We start from the raw sequence: 16,237 nt of genomic DNA on the forward strand, positions 1-16,237 counted from the left end.
TTAACAAAAAATAATAATAAATTAAAAATTAATTAAAAAAACTATATTAAATAAATCAAATTGTTAAATTATTATATAAAATAAAATATAAAAATTTATAATTATTAAATTTAAGTGGTCCTAACATTTTCTCCAACAAATTACAAACATATCATGCCTTCTTTCCCATCCCTTTAATAATTATTATTCTCATGCTCATCCAAAAATCACACAAATACCCATACTCCATCTTCCTCATAAGAATGACACAGATCGTGTCTATAAGCAAGTCAAAAAAAGAGAGATCTATCATCTATCACTGGACATGGGAGCACTGCTGATAAGATCACCGGCGATGACGTTGACGATACTCCTGGTCACCGTGACTTCCTTATCCATCGGTGCGGAATCGTACAGGGGAATGGTTGGGGGGAGGAAGGAGATCGAGAACGTGAAGGGGAACGAGGAGGTTCAGGAGCTTGGGAAGTTCTCGGTGGATGAGTACAACCAGAGGCTGAAGTTGAAGAAGGAAGAGGAGGAAGGGTTAGAATTCGTGGAGGTGGTGGGGGCGGAGTCGCAGGTCGTTGCTGGGATCAAGTACTACCTCAAGATCTCTGCCACTCAGAATGGATCTCCAAGGATGTTCGATTCAGAAGTGGTGGTCAAGCCATGGCTCCGTTGCAAGAAGCTTCTCAATTTCGCTCCTACTTCTCAGTGAGATCACTAGCTTTTTAGCTAGTAGAGCGCATGCATGTATGTGCTTATTATTAGGTTAATTAATTAGAATTAACTCATATAATAGTAGTGCTAACACATGCATGCTTACTAATTAATCACGAGTCGTACTTGTCATGTGTGGCCGCTGTGGATCGGAGTATGTGGATCAATGTTCATAAATAAATGGTATTATAAACTAATAACATGTTATATATTTGTATTACTGAAATCTAATGTACTCACCCATCTGTAGTGAGCTTTTTTTGTTGTATTTATTTTGTTGTGTGTGGACCAACCAGAATATAGTTTGCTATTTTTTTCTTCGTCACCGGTATAAGGCTGATTTTTTCGGATATGAAAATATAGTGTGAGTTGTGCCTGGTTATGGAGGTTTGTTGTGTTAGACACGGATGTGGCTGGCTGGGGTTTTAAATTTTATGCAGAGGACCGTCCGATTTATATGTTGATGAAGATGGGGCACAAATTTGGACGGTACGATTTTTGTGTGTGGCGGAAAAAATGAATTTGGGATGAATGAAATCGGATCGTCTGATTACAAGGGAGCTATTTTTTTTTTAACCGTTGATCAACCAAATCGGATCGGAGGGTTCGAGCGAATTGCCTTTTAAAAAAAAAAATTTAATTTCTGGAGTGAAATCCAGAAATCGGACCAACCGATTTCTTAACCTTTATATATATGTATTCATTCAGCCCGTAACCTAGTTGCAGATCTCTCTTCTCTTCTTCCTCTTCACTAAACCTTCTTTCTTCAGCAGCCGAGAGCTCCAACCGATTTCTTTACCTTATACATATATGTATACATTCAGTCCGTTACCTAGTTGCAGATCTCTCTTCTCTTCTTCCTCTTCACTAAACCTTCTTTCTTCAGCAGATTCCTCTTCACTAAACCTTCTTTCATCAGCAGCCGAGACCTCGTTCTCTCCTCCTCGCTGGAGAGTCATTTCTGAGCTTTAGATTTTTTGTAAGTGAAAAATAAAATGGATGATAGAGTTATGTTGAAAGTGTATTATTTTGGTCAGATTTTATTACAAACAGTTGAAGGAGTGAAATTTGTATGTGAGAATCCGTTAGATATTGTTATTCCATTTACAGTCTCATTTGAAGAATTAAAAGGTGTGATTTCGGAGAAGATAGATTTTCAAATGTTAAGAAAAGTGTCATGTATTTTATATAGGTATCCTATATTGGTATTTGGTAAATTTGTTCAATTTCAAATCAAATATATAACTGATGAAGCAAGCATGCAAGAGATGTTTTCAATGTATATTAAAAGTCGTTCTCAGATGTTGTTTATTAAGTTGTACATTGAGTTCGAACAATCTGAAGCGGATCGAAATATTGAACAAGAAGATTATGATAGTGATAGTGAGGAAGAGTTTGAAAGCAACTCCGAAGCCGTTGGTGTAGATGGAGACGAAGATCAACTTGATGGCACTGTGGAGGCAGAAGTGGCAAATGCAATAACAAACCAACGTCAGTTTAAGGAACCATCTTTCATGCGTGCGTTGGATTTGGAGGCTATGCATGCACCAGAATTTCCTGAATATATGAATCCAGGTTCGTAATTTGAATATTTTTACGAAACATTAAAATTATGTTGTTCATTATATTATTGATGGATTAAGTAATTATATTATTGATGGAAATAATTACGTGACATGTGAAAATATAATTAGTTAACATTTGTATATGTCTTTGTTTAGTTAAATTTAAGAGAAGGTTGTGTTTTATTATTTATTTGGTTAATATTAATTAGCATTTATTTATGTATTTACGTATTTCTTTAGATGATTTAGTAAACATTTATTCAGGATGTGTATAAATTTAAGATAATTTAAGAATGATTTATAATTTATTGACAGATTTGTTCGTGGCGGATGGTGAATTTGCCATGGGAATGGAATTTAGTTCTAGAGAAGCAGTTATTGTGGCGATAAAAAATTATACCATTCGCAGAGGTGTAGACTATCGGGTGTATGAGTCGGAACCGTTGACATTTTATGCCAAGTGTACACAATATGGGTCAGGTTGTGATTGGCTGATCAGGGTTAGCATGATCCGCAGAAAGTACTGTTGGGTTATAAGGAGGTATAATGGTAGTCACACTTGTACCAGAGCCACCATTTCTCAAGACCAATCGAAGCTGGATTCTAACACAATTGCAGAAGCAATAAAGCTGTTGGTAGAGAGTGACCCCTCTTTAAAGGTGAAATCAGTTATTGCGGAAGTACAATCGAAGTTCAACTACACAGTCAGTTATCGCAAAGCATGGTTGGCAAAACAAAAAGCGGTAGAGAAAATATTTGGAGGTTGGGAAGCATCGTACGAAGCTTTGCCGATATGGTTTGAGGCCATGTGTCACAAGGAGCCATCAGCTCTTGTTCACTTTGAAACTATGCCTGTATATCAGGGTGATGACTTGGTTACTGATATTCGAGTATTACATCGAGTCTTCTGGAGTTATTACCCTTGTATTAGAGCATTCAGACATTGCAAACCAGTTGTCCAGATAGATGGGACACATTTATATGGAAAATATAAGGGTTGTCTGTTAGTTGCAGTTTCACAGGACGGTAACAACAACATCGTGCCTATTGCATTTGCGATCGTGGAGGGAGAGACTTCTGACGCGTGGCACTTTTTTCTCAGTAACTTGCGACAACATGTGGTGACTCGGGATGGTGTCGGACTTATTTCTAACAGACACGATTCCATCGGTTCAGCTATTTCCCGTAGTAACGGAGCTTGGTCCCCTCCTAGAGCCTTTCACATGTTCTGCATCAAACATATAAAGTCGAACTTCTTGAGGAAGTTCAAGGCACCATACTTGCAAAAGCTCATCATCAACATAGGTAAATATGCATAGACTAAAGTTGTTGTTAGAATTGTAATTGTGATGAATCTCATTTCCACTTGGTATTTCTGCATATCTGTATTATATCGCAGGATATTCGAGGACGGTACGCGAATACGAGTTACGTTACCAGCATTTACAAGAAAGGGGTGAGGCTTACACCCAATGGTTAAACTGTATTCCACGTGAACAGTATGTGTTGGCATTCGATGGTGGTTACCGATGGGGTCATATGACCACGAACCTAGTGGAGTTCATCAATTCAGTCTTGAAAGGTGCTCGCAATCTCCCTGTGACTACACTAGTAAAGGAAACCTTTTACAAGCTTAATGAGTTGTTTACCAGGAAAAGAGCTGAGGCTGAGGATCGCATTAATGCTGGTCATATTTTTTCTGAGCATGTGACCTCAAAATTGCATGCAAACCAACGTGCATCAGGGAATATCCAGGTTAATTGTTTTGACAGGCAGAGCCAGGTATTTGAAGTGCGTGAGATGCCTAGTGGGGTGGAGTACAATGTTGACTTAGGTCGTCAACTGTGTGACTGCGGCGAATTTCAAGTGGACCGGATTCCATGTCGACATGTATTTGCTTGTTGTGAGAACCAACGGCTAGATTGGCAAGTGTATGTTCATGAAGTTTATAAGATGGACCAAGTTCGAAGAGTATACAGAGCTAGGTTTAGGTCTCTAGGGGATCCCGCAACATGGCCTGCTTACCATGGACCTCGATTTGTACCAAATCCATTCCTCAGACGAGTTACGAAAGGTCGCCCAAGAATGACACGCTTCTTGAATGAAATGGACACTCGAATGTTGCATGCTCCTAAGCGTTGTAGACAATGTGGTGGTGAGGGTCACAGTCGTAGTAGATGCCGCCAACGCGAAGGTGCCAGTGCCGGTCCTGCTGGGTAGTAGACTTATGTTATATTTGCATTGTCATTTGTATTTTTATATTTGCATATTTCATTTGGCAACTACTCTACTACATTTGTATCCTTATATTTGCATAAGCAAGTACTATATCACAAATCCATTATCATAATACATTAGCAAGTAAAGTATTACATTTGAAATTTTAAATCCGAATAAACAAGTACTCTACTACAATCTCATTGTCCACTTAACATAATTAGAAGAACTAAAGCTAAAGACATATTATTTTTTCATTGTCCACGTTACATCTTTTACAAAATTTTTGCACTTCTTGGCTACCTTGTTGAACGCAGACGGGGTATATCGACTTGCACTACAACGTGGAGGATTAGTTCTAAGATCGTAACCCTTGCCTTTATCCAAATAACTCTAATGTCACATTAATATTTAGAATTAAATTAATATACCAACTTTAATGAACATAATTATTAATTAACTCAATAAATTTATCCTTATTCCTTAACAATCTTTCCTTAAACCACTATACCAAATTAGATATATTGCCACACTTTTTTTGTGATTCTTATTTTAAGTGTCTCCATTCAATAATATTGCGACCCTTATGCATCTAATTTTTTAACCGTCAGTAGAAAAGTCTATATCTCTCACCCTTTTTCGTTTATTTCCTATTTGTTCGGTTTGAAGATAAGAAGAGAAGAGAGGAGAAAGTAGCGCCACATCTTTTACCGGTTCACATTCACCGTTCACCCATTGTTCGCCATTCACCGTTACCGCCGTTCGCCGTTCGTTGTTATCGCCATTCGCCATTCGCCGTTACCGCCGTTACCGCCGTTCTCCGGTCGCCGGTCGCCATTCACTTCTCTGTTCCTCGTACATCCCGTCTCTTCCCCTCTTTTATGAGTAGAAACCCTAATCATCCTTCCAGCGACTTTTTCTTCTCTTTAAACCCAACACCGATATTGAGTGAATGTTCTACTATAGTTTTTTCCCTCCAATTTCTATGTTTTTCTTAACGTTTGTTGTGATGAAGTTGTGGCAATTGGTTGTTCTTGGTGATCTATTTTGCTGCAATTTATCATAATGATATATGTTCATATTGATATTTACAGTTTTTACTTTAAAATCTCTTATTTCTTTTTAATTTTATTAGCATTCAACATGTTTGATGAAATGTTTTAACTAAATTTCTTTGAATGCTCTATTTCTTATTTCTTCTCTTGATTTCTTTGATGCTTTTGTCCGACATCATATACTGGTTAGTGCTCTTGTTGAATTATGTAAATTGCTACTTTAGAGATGGAAGAGCTAATTAGTTGAACTTTAGTTTGGGATTTCACCTTCTATCTTATGTCCATTCAACTCTTACACTATATACATACCCAAGCATAGTTTAGTTGTTGATGAAGCCCTCAAATATTTTTACAGGTTACAAATAAAAAGATTAGATACATCAAACATGAGAAACAATAAAAAATTGTTCCTCTGTATCAATTCAAATGCCATTCAGATAGTTTCATCTATTAAGGTTGGCATAAAACTCAATTTGAACATTACAGTAAAACTACATAGTTTCACTAAAATATTAGCCATATAGCATACATGTTCAATATGTTTAGCAATTTTTTCACTCAATGTTTCTTTAGAAATCAAATTCTCAAAGGCTTTTCTTATTAATTTTACATTATCATCCACATAGCAGAACCCATCATGTAAATATGTCTCTGCCATGTCTTTCAATTGTATATTTATATATGGCTCCAATGTTTGGCTATGGAAGATTGCCAAAGCCCTTATTCTTTCACATGACTCCAGCTATCACCAACTCATTAGTCATGGGTATCTTCCTACTAACATCACTTTGTTATGTTGATTATTAATTAGTCTTTGTGGAATTGTGGCTAGTGTTATTTACAATTAACTAACTGGTTATGATCTCTTTTCTTTTCTTTTTTAGGTTAAGAACTAATTGTATGAATGAGCCTTATATAGGTTGTCACACCCTCATTGTTTAATTTCTTTTCACTGATGCGAATTTTAGATGAGAGCTTGCACTTTTCTTCTTCCTCTTTTTTCTTTTTGACTTTATGTTTTTATATTTTCACAAGATGAAGACAGACTTAAATGGATTGAAGGATAAAGAAATTACTCTTATCAATCTTAAATCCGTTTGGATTTGCATAAAGCCACGGATACTGTTTCTTATTTGTTTTTCTTTTGGACAATATATCAATATAGGGTATTAATCAATCAAGCTTAAGAAAGCCATGCACATACATATATACCAGACCATCCAAAGGTCATCATCTTTTTCCTTTATTTCATATGATTTTTTTAATCTTTCTTACGGCTAAGTATGGCACCCCTAAAAAGACCAAAAATTTTCATATCCAATGTATTAATTTTTTTTATCTTGTGTTGACAAATGAATAATATATTTGAGGGGCATTGCTATTGTAGTTACAATTGGATATCATAGAGGTCCCTTTTTATGTTAGAATGTATCTCATCTTAGGTTAAGAGCTTTCCAGAAAGCAGGCTATTCAAGAATCGACAATTAGAAAATTAAGAGCTCAGGTATGCAGCATACTTGTTGCATTATTTTTTTTTAATTTATATTTTGTTGTTCTTACATCTACTAATCAATGTTTCATTTATTTTCTTATTTTAAAAAATAGATTAGAGAACTTAAGAAGGAGAAGAAAGATTTGGCTACTAAACTTCAGGTAATTGAATGATGAAATATTTTCTTAAAATTTTTATTACCTTTGTAATGATTCAATAAGCAAGAAATTCTAGAGATACAAATTTCATGCATTATATCTATAGTATAGAACTGATTCCTTAAACTTTACAATTTGAGCTTAGTTCTTCTAGTTGTTCGTCCCCTTGCCAAATGTTTCCTCTATGATATAATTAATCTAAATGAAGTCCTGTCTTATTCCATGTAGTTTTTGAACAGCCATAACTTTTAAGATATTTATGATTTATGGAGTGCTACCAGTTTAACTTTTTTTAGCAAAAATTGTGAAAGTATCAAAAGGGACAAGATGGCTATTGAGTAGTTGTTACAAGAAACAATGAGAAACATCAAGCAGAGCTATTTTTATGGATTATCTCTATGTAAAACTTGTAGAATTCAATTTTTGAATTATATTGTTGCTATTTTTGTACAACTTATGGAATTGAGTTTAGATTTGTTGAAATATAATGGCATCTATTATTTTGTTGGTAGACACATAAATTATTATCTATAATAGGCATAATTTTTGTAATAATTAATAAAAGAAAGCTTTAATGTTAAAGAGATTATGACATTTTAAAATAGTCAGTAAATATAGGAAAAACTGTTACAAGAATTAGTAATTTAGTGACGGTTTCAAATTAAAAAATCGTCACTAAAAATATTATAACGGTTTAAATAGTCACTAAATATACTTAAAAGCTTTCTTAGTGGTAATATAGTGATGGTTTTTAATCGTCACTAAAAATTTCATGATGGTTTAAAAAATCCTGAAATATAAGAAAAAATTGTCACAAGAGTTAGTAATTTAACGACAGTTTCAAAACGTCGCAAAATACAATATAAAAACACCTTGGCAAGTGTTGCAAATTATTGACGGTTTTATACTTTAAAAACCGTCACTTTGTCAACTGGCATCGTTCAAATCCATGACGCTTTTTTAACCGTCGTAAAAATAATTAGTGACGATTAAAACCGTCACCGAACATTAAAAAAAACGTCGCAAAAATGCTGTTTTGTTGTAGTGAACCGTAACAAACAAACAACTTATCTACTATTATTATATTAATAACAATAACTAATTATTATATGCAAATATTTAAAACATAATTATAATTACAATATTTATTAATCAACTATCTAATAACCATTTATTACTAATTAATCAAATATCTAACAACAATTATTAAAACACCTAACTATATCTATATTTAATAAAACAATTAACATATTAAATGTTCTAAAATATTCAAAAAATGTTAACCAAAAATCCATATAATACGGATTATAATATAATAATATCTAACAATATTGGAAATAAATCATTAATAAAACAAATAAACATTTTAAGTACGATTTAATTATTGTTAATAATTTTAATCTCTAATATTATTTCTACTATATTTATTAACATAAAAAATTAATAATAGTAACTTACATAATTAGGATGACTGAGATAATTAACAATGTGTAAGTCTTGACGATCAACTTCTCTAATTCTCGGTCTTGTTCTTGGCATATTGATGTTTTTTTAATGCTGGAGATGGTAGCTTCAGTTCTTCAAGTTTAAAGAGCTTCAAAGAGAATTTGGGAGTGGGATGTGGGGCAATGAAAGGGATTGAAGAATGAGAGAGAAAGAGAGTGTGTGGCTGGGGAGTATATCCATCAACGGTGGAGGGACCACATGCATGGATGCCACATTGATTGACGGTACACAAATCGGACAGTCCAATTTGTGTACCCTAATTGGACCGTCCGATCCCCACCCCCATAAATCGGACCAGCCGATTCCAACCCCCCAAAATCGGACCATCCAATTTCTTGCACACGGACACCACCCTTCGGTCAAGTACCCTGATCCCCCATAATGGTGCAATGCACCAACCTGGCTCCAATATGTAAATTAAAAAGTGGTATAAAGATACACCAATAAGACAAATTAAAGTATGGGCATTTGCGGTGCGATTTTGATCGGTTTTAAGTAAAAAATTTATCTAATTCAAACACTAATTTTACTTGCAGTGCGGTTTAGATTGGATGATTTTTTTAAGAAAATTCAAGCCAATCCGATCTAATTTCAAGCGGTTTGGTTTGGAATGGATTGGATTTGTGATTTTATAAATTAAAAAAATTAAATATATAACAAGTCTCAATATCAAATTTTAAATAATTAACAATGACATAACAAGTCTTAACAATATCTTAAAAACTAACGATAACACAACAATAGAAATAAAATTATATGTTAGTTAAAATAAATAAATAAATACATTTGAATTTAATTATATGAACAGTTTAATTTAAATTGATTTGAATGTAAACATCTTTAATCTGTAGCCAGCTTTTTTTGTTTTATTTATTTTGTTGTGTATGAACCGACAAAAATATAGTTTGCTCTTTTTTTCTTGGTCACTGATATAAAAATATATCAATAAGTTCAAATTGAAGTATGCATGAACTATTATAATTTATGCAGCATTTGTTTTGTGATACATAAGCATCAAGACATAGATACGGTGGTACATGTCTGTCGTTTGATTTATAAGACACAAATTTTCGATAGACACAGTGCTACATAAGGTTCTGTTTGGTTTGTGTATGTACTAAAACATAGACACTTGAGACATAGACATAAAATATTTATGTTTATGTATGATGTTTAGATATAATAGACATGACATTAGTATAGTGTTTAATATTATGTTTGGTTAATAAAACACAAGAACACTACATAATAAAAATGACTATTTTACCCTCTTAAATTGAAAATTCAATAATAAAAAAAAAGACCAGAAAGGCAATGACCCCAAATTGATTCGACGGTTTCTCCCCCTTACCTCAAGCCCAAAAAAAATCTCCCTTCTCCCTAGTTGGCCTCCTCCTTCTTCGTTATTCTGTGGGGTTCTTTTTCTTCTTCTTCTTCTTCTGCAGTCCCCTTCTTGTGCAGTCTTAATTGTTGGGAGTGTGTTTGCAGGTTCAGTTAACCAGAGGGTGTTCACAGAGTATTGCTCATCGATGGAAAGCACTGTGTGTTGAATTAGCGTCGAAGAAGAAGCCATTGCCAAGAAACGTCTCCTCCACGTTTGGCAGGTATCTACCATACCCATTCCTAATATTTGCGGCTTAAACTATATCTTTAAGAGTTAGGATTTTTCAATTTAGGGTTTAAGGTTTATCGCATTTTGAGAATATGGTGCTTAATATGTGTAACGGCTGCAAACCAAGTTCATAACTTTAACGGCATAGTGTTGTTATATCCCCGATTTCATAACTTTAATGGTTTAACTAAATATTGATGAATGAAACTGGAAACTACATGTGCTATAGAAGTGTGGATTAAGAATTAAAAGAGTAGTAATTGGAAAGATGAAAATAAGCCATGCTCTTTCATCGATTTGGGATTAAGAAGACCATATATATTCATATCAATATTTCTTGGTTACTTTGTATAGAGCATATGATGATTTCTTAGTGCCATGGAAGTGAATTAGTTACAAAGGAAATAATTTCACATTAGTTCTCATAGATGATTCATTATAATTGTATGTTCTTGGAACTTGTTCTATATTATTTTAGCCATTTTACATATATGCATTCAATGTGTTTGATGACTTGTTTGTGTATGGATAATGAATATGCTAACTTTGGATCTATTTCAACGACTTTTGTTACAGTGTATGTTTCAATCTAGATCTTTTTTGTATTCTTTTTCAATATTTTTAAATAAATGGAACTTTTTTGAAATATACAATGATCAAATATGATGGTAAAAACTAGAAATCAAAGACTAATAAAACTTCAATAATCTTTTTAAAAGTGAATTCATAATCTTTGTAGTAAAAATACAAGAGGAGAGGATGAAGTGGTATACTTTGCTAAAAGAATTAAAATTTGTATTTTTCTAGAAGAGGAAGCTTATAAGCTGAGGTTCTTTGTGGATCAACCTGCCTTTACGGATTTTCATTGGGTATACTTCAGTTTCTTCTTGTGCTTGCATTGTTAGAAAATTTACTTATGAGTAGTACTAGTGTGTAGTGCTGAAGTTATGGATTTCAAAGGAATACAGTGTGTGTTGTAATATCAAAGCATATTGTGCTTCTACTAAAATTTTGTTATTGAAATTCTTTTTGCAGGGAATGTTTGTGCCTGATATCAAAGGATCAGACAGTGATGAACAGCAACAGAAATGGTTGCCTTTGGTTCATAAGAAGCAAATAATTGGTTGCTATGCACAAAAGGTTCTTGGTCATGGATCCAATGTTTAATGGCTTGAGACAACTGCAACTTTTGACCAAATATTACTTTTCAAAGTTATATTTTTTTATGTGTTTGCACAATGAATCATGACAAACAATAGCATAAGAGTTCTATTGGTATACTTTTAGGGAATACACAATTGTATGAATTGAAAATTGAATGGAAAGTGGTTTCTTTGAGATTTATTTTGGTTTGCTGTTTGTTTTCAGCAATAAGTATTCAGAGATTATTTTGTTTGCTTTGAACAACTATGTAAGTGCAGGAATTAAGAAATCAAACTGTAAACATCATGTATGAAATCAACACATGAAGTGTATTATTTTAGAAAGCAAAATTTGATTCAAATTTCGCAGAAGTACACAATTTTGTTGTACAAAATTACACTGCACAATTAAAATTCAACTGTACACAAGTGCAGAAAATTAACATAGATTATGCAAAATTCAATAGAATTTTGAAGGAATGCACAATTTCAAGTGCAAAATTGCACAATACAATTAAACTTCATCTGATGGATAACTTAGTTGCATAATAGCAGAAAATCAACAGAAAAAAGAGTTGCAATGTAGCAAGTGCACTTTAATTGTATAGCATAACAAAAAAACAACATAACACTGAAAAGTCTAATAAGTTTATCAAAATACCCTACTAAGTTTACCAATATACCCTAATAAGTGGAATGCACAATTTTAAGTGCAAAATTGCACAATACAATTAAACTTCATCTGATGGATAACTTAGTTGCATAATAGCAGAAAATCAACAGAAAAAAGAGTTGCAATGTAGCAAGTGCACTTTAATTGTATAGCATAACAAAAAAACAACATAACACTGAAAAGTCTAATAAGTTTATCAAAATACCCTACTAAGTTTACCAATATACCCTAATAAGTTAACAACTAAGACCAACTACACCAACAACAGCTAAAAGTTCTCCATAATATCTCGTGCGAGTGCTGCCTTTTCCTCGTCCAAATTCCAAAAGGTTGCCTTCAAATCTGGATTCTGCACAATTTTTTTTGCAACTTGCACGATCTCCATTATGTCGAAACCAAAACTTTTCAATGTTCGACCAAGATTCACTTGCTCATTAACCCCAGACATTGCATTGGCTAGTACTTGCACATGCTTTCCTTGATTCTGAATCGCAGCCTTAAAAGTTTTAGCCAAGTTTGATAGGATTGCAACATCGTTGCTTTTTTTAGTTACAGTTTGACGCCCTTGATTTCTCTCACTTGATGAAGCAAAAGAAGTCGAAAAGGTATTGGATAATTTGCTCTTAGCAGCTGCTAAATCCTCCATGTCAACATCCTCTCCGTCTAAACCGAAGCCACCAGCTGTAGCTGCAGCAAATGTAGAGCCCGGAGTAACATCTTCTTCATCATCTTTTTCGCTGCATGCTTCAAGACCGCTAGCTCTATCCTTGCCAAAAATATTTCCAAGACATTCAAACAACGGAAATGGCTTGCCTGGAGTGTAGAGCGTCACATTGCGACCCTATACCATATAACAGAATATACATTAACAAATGCATATGCATACACTTACATGAAAATTAAAATGCACTTGTAAGAACAATGATTAAAAGTGCAAAAAAACACACCTTTCCCCATGCTTCTAATACTTGTTTACTATCTACTTCAACACACATCTTTTGAGAATTCCATCTAAAGCCTCTACAACCCAACATCTCAGTCACATACATATATTTTTCTTTTAGGCACTTGTGTTTATTTCTGATGTGCTTCACAGTGAGACCACATCCAGGAAATTTTTCATTCATCTTGTCTGCTAGCTTTTGAAATGCCCATGGTTTAAATTGACCGGCATCGGCCCTCTTGCCTTCAACAACCAATTCCTCCATGAGGACCACAAATTGTTCAGTTTCTTGTTCATCCCACTGGCGTGGTGTGGAGGCCATTTGCTGCTGGATAATATATATGAACAATAACGAAAAAGAGCACCATATATATAGTAGAATTATTTTCATGATTACACAAGAATTGCTATGACAATGACAACAAATTTACTAGCACAATTATAGCAGAATTGTCATTAAATTACTAGCAGATTTATGGCAAATTATCACTCACAACAAACTAATACCTACTAACACATTTACAGCAGAAAAGTACCACTTACATAATGGGATGGGTTAGGACTATTAAAATAAATAATAGCAATTACAATATCAATATACTTCAACATCTTCAATAAAATTATAGACGTTTAACATCTTTTGAAACAATTAAAACAAACTCTTGTCTAGTTGTATCTTTAATTAGAATACAAGGCATCAGACTGAATTGGCAAATACATATGCCACAAGGGAAAAAACTCAAATGAATTCAAATATAATAACAGTCGACGACAATTGCATACATAGTAAAACTAGCGAAAATAAAAATTCTACACGCCATGTTCTCCTCTCCATATTTCTCACATTTCGGTTGCTAGGTCCTCACGCCATTGAGTCCACTCGTGGCTACTTTTTACAACATCAATTGTGTCAGCTTCATCAACTATAGTATCATCTCCTATGGGTATGTGCTCTGGTAAAAGAGTTGCATCTTCTTCGGGATCAACATCCATGTTAATACGAATAAAATTTTGTAACAAACAACAAGCGATAATAATGTTGTTTTGAATCCTAATAGGGTAGAACGACGGACTTCGTAGAATTGCCCATCTTTTCTTAAGCAATCCAAAGCACTGCTCAATCACATTCCTAGTGAAGAGTGATTCTTATTAAATAACTCTAGAAGATTTTGTGGTGCACGGTGACCTTGAACCCGCTCATTCACATGATAGCGAACATTTCTATAAGGAGATAAAAATCCTCTACCATTGGTATAGCCAGCATCCACTAAATAATAAGACCCTAAAACGGAAGGCTGAAAAATATATAAGAAATACATTGTAATTCTTTAATAAATAGTTAATGCTCATATCAAAAGATTAATTTAGACATACCAACAGGTATTTTTAAGCCATTACGTCGAGTAATTGCATCCTTAAGTACCATTGAATCAGATGCCGATCCTTCCCAACCGCTAAGGACATAGATGAAATTCATATTTCGATTGCAAACTCCTAAGACATAGGTGGATATTCTAGATTTCCTTATCCGATATCTAGATTTATCATTCTTCAGGATCGTGACATCTATGTAAGTTCCATTTAATGCTCCTAGACAACCCTATCAAATGTTAAAAAAATAGTTATTACACACCAGATAAACTTGACCAGCAAGAATTTGAGCTATATACAAGACCTATCTTAAACCATTTCCATCTGGGATCTACACGATCTTCCGGTACAGGATCTATCGTTGCAAATAATATACTTTGAACACGCAAAATCGAACACAATACTTTGTGAAAATACCTACTTATAGTTTCACCAGACCTATAGAACCTAACTTGTACGCTGTAATTTTTGGTATGGTGAGCTAATATGATTAAGAAAGTAGCTACTTGCTTGCCTATGCCAACATGACTATCTTCGTCCAACCCACCCTGAACTTTTAGCAATTCACACAAATTGGCAAATGCATTCAAACTCATTCTTAACTCTCATATGCAATTTCTATCTCCACATGCCCCAATGATACTATCTAATGCGTCTCACCTTAATGGCAATGTGTTTACTCTTCGACTAATCGAAGAATGACTCCGCCTTCTATTCCTAATATACATATATAAAGTAATTAAAAAAATAACATTAACATGTAAAATTGCATTCTCATAATCCAGTAATATCCAACACATAGCTTAATTTGCTCGGAACGATCCATCATCACTTCCTAACAAACAATAAAAAGTAAATGTATAAAAATATATACATAACAAATATCCAGCACCAAAACATTCAAATAAGCTTTATATAGTGACCATAACAAATCCAAAAGAAGTAAAGCTAGCAACACTAGAGCGGGATGGGATCGAACTAACATCCAAGAAATTTAATATCTATTACCCTACAGTTACCATCAAAGACTTTTTTCACAAACAAATGATCTAAATAATGAAAAACAAAATCAAAAACTTATATTCAATAATTTAAACTCCTAACTCCACAAAATAAAAGATCCATGACCCACACCGAATTTCATACTTATATAAAAGCCTCTGAATTTTCTCATTAATATCTCAAAACTTTCAAATTTAGAAAAGACAACAACTTAAAATTCAAATCTAATGTAGTTTTAAGTCCAAGCTCATAAATTCTTTTGGTAAAGATGAAAGAAACCTAAACTATGTGCTTTTCATAAAACAATACATTCCAAAAATTGCTTGCCCCTTTATACAACATAAATAGTTTCCTTGCTGTTTGAAAATACAAGAAATGTAACCAGACCATGACAAATATTATTGAGTTATTGGTTGAATCTTTATAGGCATTCCTCATACCAACCCTTACAATAGTCAGATAATAGCTCCAAATAACAAGAATAAAGCTCACGATACTTCTAATTTTCTCATCATCCATTTAATCCCCAAAACAAAATTCAACATTCACAATACTTCACAGCCTAGTAGTATTATTTATTCCTATATTCACACACCACTATTTTTTTCAAAATAAAATGTATTAAAGTTCATGGTAACAGAGCAAGGGAAGACAAAAGTTAAAAACTTGAGATAATAATAGAGAGGGATAGCATAATCTCAAACCTTTAGTGGAGTTTTCAAGAACAGAGAAAGGATAAAGAAGCTCCACAGAAGTAGCCCTCAATGAAGAAGCTCCACAAAATATTTTGAGACTTGTTAGG

The 16,237-nt window shown here is 33.7% G+C and overlaps 2 protein-coding genes across 2 annotated transcripts; both read left to right on the forward strand.

Moving 5' to 3' along the window:
* LOC107629405 (cysteine proteinase inhibitor B) lies at window positions 163-1,019 on the forward strand. Its single transcript, XM_016332190.2, has one exon. The coding sequence runs from the start codon at window positions 305-307 to the stop codon at window positions 695-697; it is 393 nt and encodes a 130-aa protein (XP_016187676.1). The 5' UTR covers window positions 163-304; the 3' UTR covers window positions 698-1,019.
* On the forward strand, window positions 1,148-4,831 carry LOC107629404. Its single transcript, XM_016332188.2, has 3 exons — window positions 1,148-2,274; window positions 2,580-3,569; window positions 3,664-4,831. Exons 1-3 carry the CDS (start codon window positions 1,695-1,697, stop codon window positions 4,482-4,484), a joined length of 2,391 nt encoding a protein of 796 aa, XP_016187674.1. The 5' UTR covers window positions 1,148-1,694; the 3' UTR covers window positions 4,485-4,831.

The sequence above is a fragment of the Arachis ipaensis genome, chromosome B03, assembly GCF_000816755.2.
Source record: "Arachis ipaensis cultivar K30076 chromosome B03, Araip1.1, whole genome shotgun sequence".
Taxonomy (NCBI): domain Eukaryota; kingdom Viridiplantae; phylum Streptophyta; class Magnoliopsida; order Fabales; family Fabaceae; genus Arachis; species Arachis ipaensis.